Source organism: Grammomys surdaster, unplaced genomic scaffold (assembly GCF_004785775.1).
Source record: "Grammomys surdaster isolate TR1022 unplaced genomic scaffold, NIH_TR_1.0 201, whole genome shotgun sequence".
In the NCBI taxonomy this organism is placed as follows: Eukaryota; Metazoa; Chordata; class Mammalia; order Rodentia; family Muridae; genus Grammomys; species Grammomys surdaster.
This window is the reverse complement of record NW_021604646.1, coordinates 9902733-9920060: the sequence shown is the minus strand read 5'-3', so window position 1 is coordinate 9920060 and position 17328 is coordinate 9902733. Positions and strand designations below refer to the sequence as shown.

Below are 17328 nucleotides of genomic sequence, written 5' to 3'. Positions count from 1 at the left end.
CAACCTTCTTTCTTTCTTAACCAATTCCCACAACTCCCCAGAGTCTTACAAGTGTTGGGTAGGACTTCCACAAGAGGGAATTGGCTGTCTTCTGGTCCATTTTGCCTTCAGAGAGTGGATAGCCCTTAAGCTGTTAAATAAATGATTAAGTGTTGTAAATCATGGAGAAGTCAAAAGAACCAAAGATCCACCAAGCAAAGCAAAGTGGAATGTGGTGGAGTTGGCGGGTCTCGAAAAGCATAGGAGTTAAGTTTTTGAGAAAAAGTCAACAAAAGCAATGCACATATATAAATGAATGCAACTAACACATAGAGGACATTTAGTAAAGGTATTGACCATATCAGATTCTACAATGTTCCTCAAGGCAGTGGGCGATCATTCAGGACAGGGTCATATAGAAACTAAAGGGTCAGAGACAGAGGACACAACCCACACCCCTGACACTCTCAGACTCAGATGAAAAGAGGAAATGAAACCAAACATTATGTTTGTATGTCTTTGATCCTATGATTCCCCCCTGAGTTCCTTCTATGTAGGGGATTGTTATTAAATTAGCTGTCTCCTATTTCCCCATTACTGGATGACTTTCTGAGGTTGATATGAAATGGGAACTCATCAAGGACTCTAAGAACAAATTTACACGGAAAGTTTTAAGCCTCTTTGAATGATAGTCATTTGGGTGGAAAAACCTTGATCAGAACAGGGAGGATGATGGTTGAGCTTCTGTGGAGTGTATCTAAGTAATCTGTGCATTCTCACCTTTGGAAGGATCCACCCAAACTCTTGCTTGTTGATGCCCACTATGTAGGGGACAGTGTTGAAGCTCTTCTCAGCCAGGATCTCTTCTGGTGTCTTTGGCAGCACCACTCCATCAATCACAGCAGGGAGGAAGGGATAGCTCTAGGGAAGAAAGAAATTTAACCTCTATCTAATATTGTGCTGTCTGTTAAATCTGTGCTTTCTTTGGCTATTTGAGAGCTTGGTCAGCTCAAAGACCCCTGTGGCTATGGCCACAGAAACTCAGTGTCTTAAGATGGATGAAGTCTAGGAGTCTCTCAGTGGTCAGTACCGCCAAGATGATGGTGGTAGGGAGGCCAAGAGGCCAATTTTCATCCCATGAAAAAATATATCTTAGAAAAGTGTGTTTCAAAGTTTAGACTACATGTTGAATTAAAAATATAGAGATATATGTTAATTTGGCCTAATATGTCACGTAGGGTTAATTGGGTTATTTTAGATAAGTCTGTAAGCTTGCTGAAAATGTTGACTTAGCAAATGCTGAGCCATTTCTCCAAGAGGAATAAAGAGTTTGTTCCTGGGTGTCACAGGGCACACAATTTCCATCATTCTTCTTTATGAGTTAGTTTCTATTTAGTGACACCTTGTATAACACACATTTCTTATTAATTATTAGTTAAAACTCAGGTTAATTTATAACTAAGGGTGGTTCAGGAAAGGCTTAAAATATCTCTGATCATAGTTTAAGTGAGTATAATTTCTTTGGTTCATATTCGCAATCCTGCTTTCTTTTCTCCTTTTCTTTTTCATTTTCCCCCTTTCCTCTCCTTTCTAATTTTATCACCCACATGATCACTTTTCAGAATGATGCCCTCCCTCTGCCTCCTGACAGCATTGCAAGTCTCTATTCTCTTTCTAATGCCCTGTGATGTTGCCTCATCAACACTGAATTCAAACCAAAAGCATCAGAGCTGAAGGAAGCTCACTCCCTACATGTGTTTCCTCTGTAATGTGCCTCACATTCAGCCACGCTGGGGGAGGAAGCTCTTCATCACTATGTTTGAGAACATCTTAAACAGAGAAATTACTTGGAACAGTGCAAGTTGTCAAGATACAGTGTTGTCAGGAGGCAGAGGGTGGGCAACATTTTGAACAGTGATCATGTGGGTTATAAAGATAGGAACAGAGAGAAATAGGGAAATGAAAAAGAAAAAGAGAAAAGAAGGTAGAGCATGAAATGGCTATTATTGAATATGAGAAAGAAATCAAGAAGGCACAGTATTTCTTCGTTGACTTCTGATCAAAGCCTAGGCATGAAATGACTTGAGCTCCTTGCTACACAGTGCATATGGTACAAAAGCTGTGTCATAAGTGTTGAATTGGGATTACACATACATTATAGCAAGTGACTTCACAAATGTAGAATTGATGATTAATGAAGGTAGACTGAGTGTGTTTATCTCTGTGTAAACTTTAGACCTTTAAGACACAATGTTAGGTGTTAGAGGTCGTGAGCTCTCTTCTCAAGATGCCTAAACTGAGACTTCATTCACTGTAAAACAAACATAACAAAAAACAATACAAGCATCATTCATAATCAAATAGGCTGACAAAATAAGAGTATGCCATGGGCATAGTTGCTGCTGACTTAGAAAATTTGGGCAGTGCAGGACATCTCTTTAAAGAGTTGCTCACCTGAAGAAAAATATACTGGGGCCACAAGGAGCCTGTTGTTTTGCCATCTGAGCAAGATCTGGACAAGGACACTCTATACAAATAAGGGAAAAGGCAAGAATTTCCAGGCAGGAGGAAGGACACAAGTCAAAGGAACAGAGTCAGTGTGCTGAAGTCACTCAGGACAGTCAAAAAGGCCTAGATTTGGAGGCTTGCCCTGTACAGGATTATAGAGAAAGTCAGAAGGCAGCACACCCTTTCTCTACAATATATGGCCATCTCTGGTACTCAGAGATGTGTTCAAGTACTAGTCTCATGAAGGAAGGTTGTTTTGTTTTGTTTTTTTCTCAACATCTGTAATCCAGAAAGCAAAGGTCCTTAACACATTTGGGTCTCCAAACAAAGGCTTTGTCATCAGAAAAAAATGACATGTTATGTGTTTACATAGGTAGGTCAGTTAACCTTATGAGGAATGGGCATGAATGAAGAACACGGAGATAGGAATAGAAAAACTGCAGAGGCCAAACAGCCAAGGACCACATGGAGCAGCAAATGCAAGGAAGACTGAGATTAGTTACTACAAGGCACACAGTAATTGCTAATACCAGCCATGAATAACCAAAGCTACTCTGTGAGGTCAAGTGCTTGACTTATGTCAATGGTGTCCTTCCTCCTCTTCATCATGACATTGATGGTCAGCAAGACATCTCAGAAGTTCCTTTAAAAATATCCTGACTCCAGTCACATCTCATTACTTCGCTGTAATGTAAAGTATTCCTACCTGGTCTTCCTGATCCTGTCCTGCCCCTGGCTTATACAGTAAATTACTACACTGCTGTCCAAATAGACACCATAGCTAGATATGATGCCCTATGATTCCATTCACAGAAAATTGAAAAGCAGAGACAAGAGGATTGTAACTTCAATGACAGCCTAAATTTTATAGTAAGATTATGTCTCAAATCAAAACAAATAGAACCAAGATAGCATAAATAAGATCACTTTTTGAAGCTCCCTGAAAACTTCTCTCTTAGTGAATCAAAACACAAGCCTTTCAAATGCTACCACACGTTCCTCACCTCCTGAACCAGAAGCCCTAGCTTTCCTCACCATCTCCCCTCCGAGCACGCTGGCTTCCTGCAGCAGACTTTTGCAGCTCTTCCCTCCTCTGCCTGTAATATTTGTCTCCAAATGTACCATCATCTGGCTTTCTTCCTAGTCAAGCCATCTCTTTTCTGGGTATATCAAACTACTTGCCAGCTCTGTCCCCATCTCCTAATTTATCTTCTGTTTTCTGACTACCATCACATACACCACATATTTGTCTGCTGTTATGCTCCCTCAGCTCTAGAATGGAAGCCCTCACAAAAGACACAGAGTATCCTCTGTGTCACTGCTTTGCCCCAGTTGCTAAATCACCTCTTGCTAAATGGTGAAATATTGATGGTTGGCTAGCTCTCAATTCACTCTCACAGGGTTTACAAGGAGAGCTCTAGATGGAACTGTAGAACTTCACAGCTAAAGTGGAAACCACTGCAGGGGGACGGGGGAAGGGAGATGTTGCACACTGCTGGCGTTTCCTGGGTAGAAGGAGAAGGCTGGCTTCTTTGGCTTCCACATGCTCCTTATATTGTTCACCACCCTTGTGTCCTGTCAGAACTCTACTCCTTAGTGAAGACTCTTCAGATCCTTCCCCAAGCATTTGGCAGTAGAAGGTTCCATTACAGTTTCCTCCCACAGGTCATTATGGGATGGAAATGAGAAGGGAGGGGTGAGCACAGAAGACACACAGTTCCTGACCAGAAGGCTTGTACTATGAGTCAGGCTAGCCACATCTCTGGTCTTTCTGTCTTTGTTAATAGTGCAGGCACCTTCCCCTCTCAAGGTCACACAAAAATGATTATTATACCACAATGGAGATTTTAAATTCATACTTAATGGGAACTAAACACTGTTAAGACACAATGTTTGTAATCCAAGTGGGGGGCAGAAGATCCTTACCTCTTTTGGGTTTCCATGTAAGTCCAGTTTAAAAAGATTCTGTGAAGGTAAAGACAGATAATAGGTTAAAAGCCTTCCATATACAAAAGGTGTTCATTTGAACTCTGCCTCCGAGGTACAAGAGTACCCATTTCCCCTGCTCTTCCCTGTGTGTGTCATGTGGCAATGAGTCCAGGGTAGATCAGGGTGAAGGAGAAATATCAGAAGCAAGGAAGAAAATCCACAGGACACAGACTCAGGATTGATGAGTCCTGAAGAGGATGTCTGCTGTCTCTGTTCCTCTACATTCTGCCTGCATATGCTTTCCTTCTGGTAACAAAACCCCAACTTTCCTCAAGGGAAATGATATGATGGTGTGTATCCAAAAGATTCCTGCAAATCCATTGCTGACATCTGGGTAGAGATGGCCTCTAAGCAAGTCAGATATAAAATTAGAGTGCTGTTATCTTTGACGTCCCGAAGAGACATGATTATTTGGATAAAAGACAACAAAGATGGTGAGCTGACACAGACACAGGCAAATTCTCAGTAATATAACACCTGGATCCAGCCATGTCTTGAATACTCTATTCAGAATATCTGTTACCTGAAGATTCTGTTATAACCCCTTCTTTTTCTTCTGTTCTAGAATCATTGAAATGAGTGTTTTCATCTGGCATCTGAAAATTCTGGTGCCCACAGGCTTAACAGCACTCCTTCCAGCCCACCATTTTCCTGCCTGTGTTTGCTGAGGCTTCTGTGGTTATGATGATGAGGCAGGCAAGCATAGGGAATAGCTTAACAATCAGTGACTCTGCTTGACTTGAGCTATGGTTAGACTTCTCTTTTAATTAAATTATAGTATATGAATGAATTGGGAGATAGATAGCTGTTTTAATACTCCATTTAGGCAGTGTAAGAAAATATAGAGAATTGACCTAGAAAATTATGTTATCAATTAGTTTCCAAAGCAAATAGTATTGTGATGCTTTTCTGAAAAACATGCTGAACACCCTCAACCTCCAAATCCAAAATGGTGTTTATTTGCAGATCATTAATATACATCTTATAGAGGGATATCATACAGCTTTCATTATGTTATTTTTGGAATACTTTTTATCTGAACTCAATTGCATAGATCGACTATTGCTAGAATGCATAATGGATATACTTACCATTTTTAGTGAGGTCTCCAGGAGTTCATCCTCTGTCTTCTGGCGCAGGCAATGAACCATAACAGCTGATGTGGTAGTTTTACACCCAGAAAGAGTAGCAACCAGCTGCCAGAGATTACAGGCAACAGCAGAGGTTAAAAACAATGACTATAACCTCCACTGATGTGCATAAAGGATTGTATCCCATATTGAATATTTTCTCTCTCCTTCTATCTCCATCCCTCCCTATTTCTGTCTGACTATCATCTATCTATCTATCTATTTATCTATCTATCTATCTATCTATCTATCATCTGTCTATTATCTACCTATCTATTTATTATCTATATCTATTGAGAAGTTCATGCAGTTTTGGATGTTCTTGAATGTTTTTTTGTAGATCAGATTTGTCTAAAACTTATAGCAATCCTCCTGCTTCTGTTTCTCAAAGTGCTGGTACTGTAGGAAAATATCACTATGCTTGGGTCCCACAACCAAATTCTAAAGACTAGAGAAGTTTGTAAAATGTACTCTAGACCAGTAAGTCTAGGGGATGATCTCATAGAATGGTGTCTCATCTACTAACCGGGAAAGTGAAATGAGTAGAATACCTGACTAGTATCTCCATTAATGTTATTTATTCCCATTAATACACTTATCTCTAATAGCAAAAACTATATATACTATTCTTAAATCTCAGTGTTTATAAGGAGGCCCTTTGATATGGAGGTTTGTCTGGTGTTAAATATTAATTCTTTTGCTTCCTAAATGATTAACTATAAGTAATCCATAGAAAAATCTCTTTTAGCCTCAGTTTCTTCCAACATAGATGAGGATGATAATGTTCCTATTTTGGGGGTGAGCTGATGTATATTATGTGGCTAACCATACTAAATCATGTGCAGGATTGTGGGACATCTGCATAGTATGATTCACACAAATACAGAACCTGCATAGTGGGATTTAGATAGAGCCATGGCAGTCCTTCTTCCTCAGCCATTCTCCCTTCAAACATATCCTGAGCATTTAAGTTGAACTCCATGGAAAGAATAATTGGAGAACCCCAGGAGAGTGAAGGACAAAGGTTCTGTTCATAGCAGTACTTACATCAGCAATGGGCTTGGCATCTGTTGCAATCAGAACAGCAGTGAGGGACACCCCACTCTCAGAAATGGCCCTGTGGAAGAGATTCTTGGATAGAGGAGATAAGACCTGGCAGGGGAAAGAAGAGGAGGAGAGTGTATGCTTACAAACATGGTCTGTGATTCACTTGCTCTTCAAGGCTTTCTCCCTTCCTCCAGCTGTTCTTCTGCCCTGGCCACTCATTTGTGGACTATAGTGCTTTGGACATGACAGTTCCTCACGTCTCCTGATATTCTTCCCAGACTTCTCTTTGGTTTTACCTTCCCTCAAGAGAACATCAATGGGACGGAAACAGTGACCAGAGTAAGAAATAGAATAGGAATCAGGTGGCAGATGCTCACAAGAAAAACTGGGAAGACTTAACTCTGAGCTGCAGACTCTGTCCAATCACTCCCATTCTTCTTAATGTACCCTAACAGTAAGGACCATGAGAGCCTACAAAAATGTCAAAGAATGCTTACTCTTTGATGATAGTAATACTTGGAAACAAGCCAAGATTCTAATAGTACAAAATTTGGTGATAAGAATTTATCCCTACCATGTAATATTATGCAATTATAAAAGATAATGCCAAAGAAGTGTCTTAATTTTAGGAAAAATACTTATGTTTTATTACTGCATGTTACATTTTATTTTGGGTAAAAAAATTGAAGGTCAAATGTAGTTGCATATTGAGTAGAAAGAAAAGAGATTATGCGTGGATGGAAGAAGACAGACAGACAGACAGACAGACACATACAAACATACAGAGAGAGAGAGAGAGCTGGGGAAGTAGAGAAAAAGAAGGAGAAAGAGAAGGAGAAGGAGAAGGAGGAGGAGGAGGAGGAGGAGGAGGAGGAGGAGGAGGAGGGGAGGAGGAGGAAGAAGAGGAAGAGGAAGAGGAAGAGGAAGAGGAGGAGAAGCTGGAAATTCTTGAGTGCCCAAATGTGAAACTAAGTTTGAGCTTCCCAAGGGCAAAGGGGTGTTTGGTCCTTAGCTGTCTGCCTTCTGATGCTATGTTGTGATAATAGTATTGTAAGCAAAGATGCTCATGGCTGGATTGGATGTTGGATGGTTTTTAGGAGGTTCAGACACGTAAACTTGGGGGTGTTACCTGTTGCTAGGAACACTTACAAGAACAGAGACACTGAAACCTCCTGCTGACTCTCCAAAGATGGTCACAGAGCCTGGATTGCCCCCAAAGTTGGCAATATTGTCCTGGACCCAGTGTAATGCAGCCACCTGGTCCAAGAGCCCCCAGTTGCCCCTGCTGTGTTCATCCCCAGTGCTGCAAGAGAATGGCTTAGAGTCAAGGCTGTGATGTAATGGTAAAACTAGCAAGGATCTCAAATCCTCAAATGGGCTGGGAACCCACAACCACACCAGAAACAGGCTGTGCATTCCATCCCTGACAAGGAAGTCTATCTGATTCTCATTTATGCAGTGCTGTTCTATGCAGGGCTCTATGCTCATTTTCCAACAGCTATGTAACAAGGAGCCAGTATTGCATTGAATAATGCTCAGACCTAGAGCACAGTTGAGAAGAATCCTCAAATCTCTGACTACACTCAGCCCACACTGCAAACCACCAACCTGCAGATGAATAGACAATGATTCCAGGTAGTAGAAAAAGAAAACCATGCACACCCCATAGCAGTCTTTTTAAATTCATGTGTTCCTCTAAAATGTTTTTCCATGCCAAGGGCCTTGAATAGTAATCCACTTGTTGGAACCAGCCAATCTTCCAGTTTCAGTCTCTCAAATCTTGTGTTATATGAAACGGCTCCATAATTAACTAGCTTCAGACTGATGTAATGGCCAAAGTAGAGACAGGACAGTCCAGTATCTTACCTGAAAAATCCCCAGATGCCAAGGCGATACTGAATGGTCACCACCACCACATTTTCGTGGGCAGAGAGGGCCAGTCCATCATAGCTGGATGCCCCACCCAATAACAGTCCACCTCCATGGATCCACACCATCACCTGGACAAGAGCATAACCAATCCTGCAGCCCATAGGCTCATGTACTGAGCCAGCTTTTGGTGCTGCTGGGGAGTTGGGTCATACACAGAAAACTTGGGAGCACAGCAAAGGTTATTTGATTTGATCACCAGCCTCTAAGTTATAGTCACTGTGGTCACCACTAAAATCACACCAATGCACAGCAAGGATATAACATTTCTCTCTCTCTTTCAAATTCTCTCAGCATCTGACAGGTATATAATGTATCATGGTACCCCACTGTGTTTTTCATTTCTCACATCCTCCCAAGATGCCCAAACTGACATTACCATGGAAACAGCTCAAAGGTCAAAGATATTGAGCTCCTGCCCCTGGTTTTACTTATGCCTGAATGAACATTAAAGGGTCAGCTCTTGTATTTCTTCTTCATTTCATCCCAGATAACTCCTCATTGGTAAACTAGACTTTCCCACAGCTAAGTGATTGTCTGATGAGACACACAGTGCCCTAATGGTTCACCTTCCAAATGTTCCTCCTTTCTAGCACACTCAAATCCACCACGCTGCTAATTCTTGCTTTCTCCATATAGTTTTCAGTCTTTTGCTAGCATTATCTCTAAACCTAATATATACCAGCTACTCTAATAGACTTGAGATTGTAAGGAGATATAATTTTTTATTCTTCATTTTTTAATTTAGAGGGTATATCAACAAGAGAAGAAATGAGAGTGAGTAAAATAATGTTCAGATACTGTTGCTAGGGAAAAGCATAATGAATGCTACATAGATCCAGAATTGTTCAAAGCAATAAAATTGAACTCCCCACCTGGTAGAGAAAGTATTTTCCTAGGTGACAGATAAGAAACATAGCACTTTGCCAAGATATCACAGGAAACAAGAGTTAGAAACAATACTTCCTGGAGAGATAATCTCTTGTGTAGTGTGTAAAAGCATAAGCTTTAGATAAAAAAATCTGATGGTCAATAAGCTGAGGCAGGATAAGACGGTGGAACATCTAGCAGAGAGAGAGAAGGGAACTCTGGGAAACAGCCTGGCATGAGAGGATTTGCCATCAAGACTTGGAAGAAATCAGATATATGAAAATGAGAAAAGGAAATCAGCCATGTGGCAGACATAAAATAGTATAAATGAATTAATTGAGTTATAAGTTAGTTGAGAAACAAGCCTAGCTTTAGGGTTAGGCACTTAGTAATAGGCACCCATGTAATTATTCAGGCACTCGCATGGACATAAAAACCAATGGTTATAGTTTCAACCTGGAACCTGCCTCCAGCCCCCAGATGCTAAGCTGTTCAATGCCTGCTCATGACTGCCCTGAAGTGATCCCATTCTTAGGCCAGGAGTCAGACCATCCTACAGGTCTAATTAGCACGTCAGCTGTGTGCACTCAGGCAGAACTGTGATGCAGCTTGCAGGGCATTGAGCTTCATATGACAATTCCCATGTAAGGACACAGGCTAAGAGGTTAAGAAATGGCTCTGCTCTCCAATCTTCTCAAAAGCAGGATTTAATCACAAACCTTGGGGCTTTAAAACCTGTCACTGTAGCTAGAGGGTCTCCTAGGACAATGCTTCTCAACCTGTGGGTCGAGACCCCTGGGGAGTAGCTCATCAAATATCCTGCATATTAGAGCATATTAGATATTTACATTATAATTCAAAACAGAGGCAAAATTACAACTATGAAGTAACAATGAAGTAATTTTATGGTTGCCAGGGTGCCACCACAACATGAGGCACTGATTAAAGCATTAGAAAAGTAGAGATCCACTGTCCTAGGAGGTCCCTCATAGCATTATCAATCTCAGCTCCTCCCTCAGGGATTCCTGTCACCTCTAGGAGACACAGAGTCAAGGTCATCTAAGGGTAATTGCTGAGCCCAAGGGTGATAGGCTAGGGCATGTTGTAGAGGTTATGACATATCTGTCCAGACCCAATGGCAATGTCTTTCAAAGCCCAGCTTAAGTTTCTCCCTTCTCCAAGCCCAAGTTTGACTGTGTTTTTGGGGATAGTAAATGCACTGTAAAAGGTGGTTGTGTGTGTGTGTGTGTGTGTGTCTGTGTGTGTCTGTGTCTGTGTGTGTGTGTGTGTGTATTTGTGTATGTGTATACTAATATATGTGTGTGTGTATGTGTGTGTATTTGTGTGTGTATGTATGCATGTATGTATATTCCTGTATGTATGTGTATGTATAAGCATATGTTTGTATTTGTGTATGAATGTAGGTGTGTATCTGTGTATTTGTGTATGTATATGTGTATATATGTATGTGTGCATGTATATGTGAGTGTGTGTATATGTGTGTGACTAAAGTTTTTTCTCACCTCGAAGTGAGTGCAAAGCACATGTAATATTAAGTTTCAGCACACAAATCTGCAAATATCTCAAATTCATAGGCTTCACACAAAAGAGCTTCTGGGAAATTTGTTGCATGTTGGACTCCTACACCCAGGGATCAGTACCCTGTGATCTATACCTGGCAGCCTGCTATTCTCTGGTACTGTTTCCATTTGAAGTGACTCACTTGGTCATCAGACTGTGCCAAAGGCAGCTAGACTGGGAAATGAGCTATGGTAAAAATCCCAGGGTGCTGTCTACAGGCAGAGAAAGTGCTGATGAGAAAACCTCAGAGTTCTAACTCCTTAGTCCTTCATGGAACAATTAACACCTTCACTTTACAGTCTTCACATTTGTCATGCATAGACCTGAGAATAAAGGCAACACGTACCCTCCTTCCCAGACATTGTCTAAAAGCACAGGAATGGCAGTCAGAAAGTCTGACTCTTCTGAGCACCTCTTCCATATGTTTTCCCATCTCTACCACAGCCTCCAATTCTCTAACTGCATAGAGAGATTTAGTTTCTCCGGGGATGAGAACCTAACCCAATAAAAAAACCAACCCAATCTTTTCCTTCTATTTGTGTGAGAAAACTTAGGAATTTAGGATGTACATTCCAAATGTGATCTCTACTCAAAACTGATGTCACTCAAAAAATCTGAGGTCTCGCTGTTCTTGAATCACCTCTGGCCCATGAGCTCCTGCTTCTACCAGCTGCCTTCAACCCCTTTCTGGTTGCCCATGATGAGTTGGAGGTTGGAACTCAAATTTCTGCTCCAAAGGTTCCCATACATACTGGTAGCCTGCTGTTCTTTGTCAAATCAGCTGGAGTGTAAATATTCAGGTAGAGGCAGTCTTCAGAAAACTGTAAAGGAATGTTCTCCTTTCTGTTGGTGACAATGTCTGAGAGAACCTGCCCTCTAACAGCATCTTGAGAGCACCTGGAAGGGGAGAGAGCATATCTGAGGTTCCACTAGATTGAACCTTGGATATATTACCCAGCACTTGACCTTGTACTTGGAGTTTTGAGCACATAGCTGAAGTTATCCTCATTGTATTGGATTCATTGTTAGGGATAATAGAGTCTTAGGTTCCTGGTGGATTTACTAAGATTTTAGATTCTCCTAGTCATTCAGAGGGAGGACTTGGCATCTCTCCCTTCCTGGAGCCTTTGGAGTACTGTGTCCCATAAAGAAAGGCACTCATATGTTCCCCTCATATTCCCTAGACAATAGTGTTCCCTGCACTGTTTGGACAGGGCCCTGCACCCTGCTAGGCTTGTTCAGTGGGTTGTGGCAATACTTCTGTTGGTAAACCTGCTTCCATCCTTGGGAGTCTTCTATCAACCAGGAAAATGACCTGTTATAGGCTAGAGGTGTTATCTTCGGCAGACACGTAAGAAGTTATCACTCTGGTCCTGCTTCCACCACTGACATGCTGGGTAATCTTGACTGAATATCCTTCTTGCTCTGGCTTTAACCTACCAGGGCCAGGTGAGGTGAGTAATATCTCTAAGAATCTCCCCATCCAACCTGCTGAGGTTCTTTCATCTTCTCAGCCCATCAACAATCATTGTGGGTTGTCCTAATTGGAGGCCCCATAAGCCTATTGTAGAGAGGAATTGGTAGCAATAATTGAGTTCTTCAGAGTTCCAGGCACTGATCAGCTTCTCCTGTAGCAGGAGTCATTTAAGACACATCAGCCCCAGGTATCCATTATCCTGTTTCACAGATGGCACCTGCCTTTCAATATGTCAAAGAGAGAATAGAGGTGCTCAAATGCTCACCCTTCACAGATGTTGAATAGTAGAATAGAAAACGTGACCTTAATGTTTCTAGCCTCTGCAATTTTCCTACACAGTGGGAGAAAGGAGCATAATTCACAGAACTAGGAACAGATGACCAGTCAGGGATGAAAAGTTGAACTTCACTAGTGTTTAGAACTCTCAAATAAAGACCAGTGTTGCTTTCTTAAATTCTTATCAGCTCATAGCACTTATCTAACACACACATGGTTTAAACAAGGCAAAGTATGGGGAGAGATTCTCTGAACAGGGGTTTTTCCTGTTTTCATGGGAGAAGGGTGTTCAGTTTAGATATTTCTAGAGATAAACTTAATCAAATTCCTACTCCTTGACTCAGAAATTTCACTTCTAACATTTCTCCCGAAATCCAGATCACTACATGTAATGATTTGATAACAAATTAATCACCGTGTTGTCTTACTGTCAATACATGGTAAAAACTTAACCCAAATTAAAAAAAAACTGGATGCATAAAGTCTAATTTTATATCTACTTTATATAACTGCTATACATTAGCTGTTGCATTAATAGTGGAGAATAATGTTGATCTTATAAATGTGCAGATAGTTACTCAAATTTTCCATACTCATAATCCCTGTGTAAAGGACAAACACAGACACAGGACTGGAAATACAATCTCAAATGCTCACAGTAATTCTGAGTAAGTGGATTGTACCTGATTTTTAACTTTGTTACATTTGCTTCTCTGTATTCCCTTGCCTTTTCTGTTTTCAGTATTTTTGTCTTACATTTGAAGTCATATTAGAAAAAAATGGCAAATGACATACTGAGAAGCAAAGTATGCAGAATGAGGGACACCGCTAGGTGTGGAATCCTTGAATCCTCACAAGCATCTTGCCAAGGGAAGAAACACTGCATTCACTGGTGTTTTAGGCTATCTGGACTCCTTGGAATTTTCAGTTGGCTCCAAGATTGAGTGGGGGGGGGGGCAGGTATTTTTCTGTCGCAACTAGGTGACTGAATAGACCTGTGCATGAGAACTTAAAGTCACCCTCAACTGTTTTTGTGACTGATGGAGTCCCACCCACCCACTCCCAAGCTTGTCAAAGTTCAAGACAGAAAAATAAAACATCTTAATCCTCTTTACACTGAACCAGGCATACCCCAGTGGCTTACATAGGAGGATAGGAGGTGGTGTTCTTCACGAAGCTCCAGGGCTCTGCAGGCTGTGGTGGAGCAAACCTCAAGGAGCCAAGAGGGGGTTTGGCAAAGGGGACTCCCAGGAAAACAGCTACAGGCTGTGTAAATCCTTCTAAGCTGACATACTTCCCCAGGACTTTGCCTTTAACAGTATTCACCACAGGTGGTGAGGATGGATACCCTGTTGGGCAAGAGAAAATAAGGACAAATTTGTAAGGAAAAGGTAGGTCTGCCTTCGTGGTGGGTTTGTCACTTCAACACTGGTGTCATTGCTAAAGTCACCTAACTCCTTCCAGATCTTATTCCCTTCTCACATAAAATAGAGTGAAGAAAATTGTCCTCATCTCAGAGGGCTGATTAAAGACAAAACTGTATTCGTGTCTTAAAAGTATCCAGCCTAAGTCACTGCAGAAAGAAAGGTACCAAGCATAAAAATGAGTTTTAGTTTCACTGGAAATTTTCATCCACTAGGATCCTGGTGCTGAACTGCAAGCTGGGAGAGAAGATGGGCAAGAGGTGCTCCCTGTCCTTGGAAAGGCTCACCTTGTAGACATGGCAACAGACACTATCAACTTAATGTTGAAATGCATGATATTTTGTCCTGGGATAGAGGCAGGAAGGGGAAACAGCAGTCCTAATAGATAGAGAGGCCTCCTAACTGGTCACAAGTTGTGACTCACAGTGTAGGGGGTAGATAAGGGAATGGGAGAGGTAGGAATGACATTGCAATAATGAGAACAAGTGCTGTGGCTCACAGACAGTGCATACAATCCAGCTGCGAAGGGTGGGTGTCCTATGACTGCCACCAGGAGGAGTCCATAACAGAGAAAGCTAGTCATGGAAGAGAAAGTGCACACCATGGAAGACCCTGGAAGACTGAGTAAGGATTGGCTTTTACTTAGTGAACAAATAAGCAGCAGAAATAACTCTGTGGTAAAGCAGACAACACACTTCTAGAACATTCTTCTTGGGCGTCCTGAGCATGGTCTTCCAAATAAGAGAGACTGAGCACCAAAAATATTTGCCCTATTGCCTCATTCTTGTAGAATAGACAGTCTTTGCAGCTTCCTCACTCTTTTCTTTCTACCCATTTTGGGACCTACACAAAACCAACCTGGTCCTTCTTTACATGGTTGGTGGACTTAGAGATACTTGGTCATGGCCCCTCTGATGTCTGCTTTTGTCTGACATCATGAACCTCAGGTTGTGAGACCATCCCTCACTGGGCAAGGCCTTTCAATTTAGACAAGATGTCATCTTCCTCAATGCTTGTGGCCAGAAAAGACAGGAAAAATCCAAATTTAGTAGGAAGTGGTCAACATTTCCTCATCTGAATCCAGCCTCTATGACTCATGCTATCAACAGCCAGATGCATATTGTGAATATTAAAGATGTTGTTACTATTTCTTACAAACAATGAGGAACATTCTGATAGACTTGTACAAACAAACTCTACTTTCAGATATTCTGGAAGACCATGAAGAATGGGATGAGATGCTGACATGTGTTCAGCACTTCTAAGACATGAAGGAGGGTAAAACCTGAGAAGAAATAGCCTGAGGTACCCTTTGTCAGGTCAGTGATGGTCCACCCTGAAGTAGGTAGAAACAGACTACCTAGGGTCATTTTCTCGTGTGAGGTGGATACACAGCAATGGCACAAGTATTATGTATGTAATTATGTATTTAAAATTGTGTAGTATCTGAGTGAATAACTGAACATTTACTGTGTGCCAAAGGACATTCATTCTCTTAACATAATTCCTCAAAGAGCCTTTGCCAGGTGAACAGGCGAGATTTCAAAGCACCAAGCATAGACTATAAAAACATGAAAATACGGTGACATCACAGGCTGGGGGAATTGGGATCCCCAAAGTTTAACTAATGGGGGTCCCGCCCCCATTTTATTTAAGTCTCTTGCCTGGGCCACCCTACTGGTCCTTATCTCCAAGATCTAGACATCAAAAAACCCAAACATAGCCTCATATCCCTCAAACCTCCAAAAGAACTCCATTAAACCACCCCCAAGCCACTTCAATGCTCCCTTCTTTCCAGACATAACTACAACTGTGGCTCTTCTCCCTGTCTCTACACTGCCCTGGCCTCCTGACTAGCCTCATTGTTTTTTCTTTTACATCATCCCTGTGGCCTGTCCCTGCCTTGTGGGAGCTTCAGTAAAACATCATCATCTCAATTGTCTGATTTAAGCACATTGAAATGTCTATTAACCAATTAAGTTTTCAGCTAAATCTTTTGCGTACTTCTTAACCTAACTTATCCTCTGGACCCAGAGCAGAAGCAATCACTCATTTTGTCCTCAGTGAAAAAGGCCCTCCTGTCATCTCTGCTTTAGAGTTAGGGTCTCCTAGGCACTGTATCACCCAGGTACAAATTTTAAGATATCAAGTTTAAGGTATTGATTAGGAGCCACCCTTATATCTGGCTCCTGAGTTTACTTCCAATGTTCTGGTCAGTCTTTCTCTATGACCTGCTTGCAACTTAACTAAGAATCACAGGGAAACAGACTAAGCTTTTAGCTTTCCTGTGCCTCTTATACCTGTCTATCCAGGTGTCTGACATCTTCTATGTCTCTGTGAGAGTCAAGTTCTTTGGACTTCCATGTACTCCTTCAAGTGCAGAAAGCAAAACTCACCAAGGGACTGGGACTATTTTGTCCACAGCGTTGCCCATTGTGCCCAGAACAAAAACTGAAAATGTACACACAGACATTTGTAACCCAGAAAGAACTTACCCCAAGCTGTACATGCAAAAAGAAAAACCCAGACCAGAGGGTAGAGGCCCATTTTGGAAGGACAAGTGCTCCGTGGATCTGTTAGCTATCTGCTGCTTTAGAATTGCTTCCCTTGTGGACCTAGAGGCACACCTCCTTAAATCTTGCTCAACCAGCTCAGATATGCAATCTAAGATGACAAAAAGCTTTCCATTCCAAGGAGCTCTCTGGGTATGAGTCAGGACCTCCAATCCACACCCACTAAGACTTTACCCACTTTTGTTGGAACAGTCAGTGCCCAATACTCAGATTAAAATTGGCCAGAACCCCATCCAACAGCTTCTTACATAACCACATCTCTGCAGTGCTCTCAACTCAATCCAATGCACCTTGACCTCTCCAGAGCAGACAGCAGTAGGCTGGTGTCTGCAGGTAGTAGAAAGTGTTGATCTAGGGTCCTTTTACAAAGCTGAGGATTTTAGAGTACCTCACATTCCCACTCTGCTCAGCTAGGAAGTGAGGACAGACACATTTCTCTGCCTCCATGGACTGGTATATCCTAGAATCCATATTTTCAAGTTAGGAAGGAACCTCACCTTTTACCAACCTTCAAATGATCCCTAAATTATCTTTGTAGTATTCCT

The 17328-nt window shown here is 41.6% G+C and overlaps 1 protein-coding gene across 1 annotated transcript in view; it reads right to left on the bottom strand.

The window, feature by feature from the left end:
* The window catches only part of LOC114623685 (carboxylesterase 1D-like), a 30426-nt gene extending 13592 nt beyond the window's left edge, over positions 1-16834 (bottom strand). Inside the window, exons 1-10 of the mRNA XM_028770358.1 lie at positions 16706-16834; positions 13931-14135; positions 11786-11930; positions 8520-8653; positions 7803-7956; positions 6654-6758; positions 5568-5672; positions 4414-4452; positions 760-900; positions 50-130 (exon numbers count right to left, since the gene is read on the bottom strand). Coding sequence (XP_028626191.1) covers positions 50-130; positions 760-900; positions 4414-4452; positions 5568-5672; positions 6654-6758; positions 7803-7956; positions 8520-8653; positions 11786-11930; positions 13931-14135; positions 16706-16757 — 1161 coding nt within the window. The 5' untranslated portion in view covers positions 16758-16834. The remainder of the gene's footprint in view (positions 1-49; positions 131-759; positions 901-4413; positions 4453-5567; positions 5673-6653; positions 6759-7802; positions 7957-8519; positions 8654-11785; positions 11931-13930; positions 14136-16705) is intronic.
* Between the last annotated feature and the right edge of the window lie 494 nt (positions 16835-17328).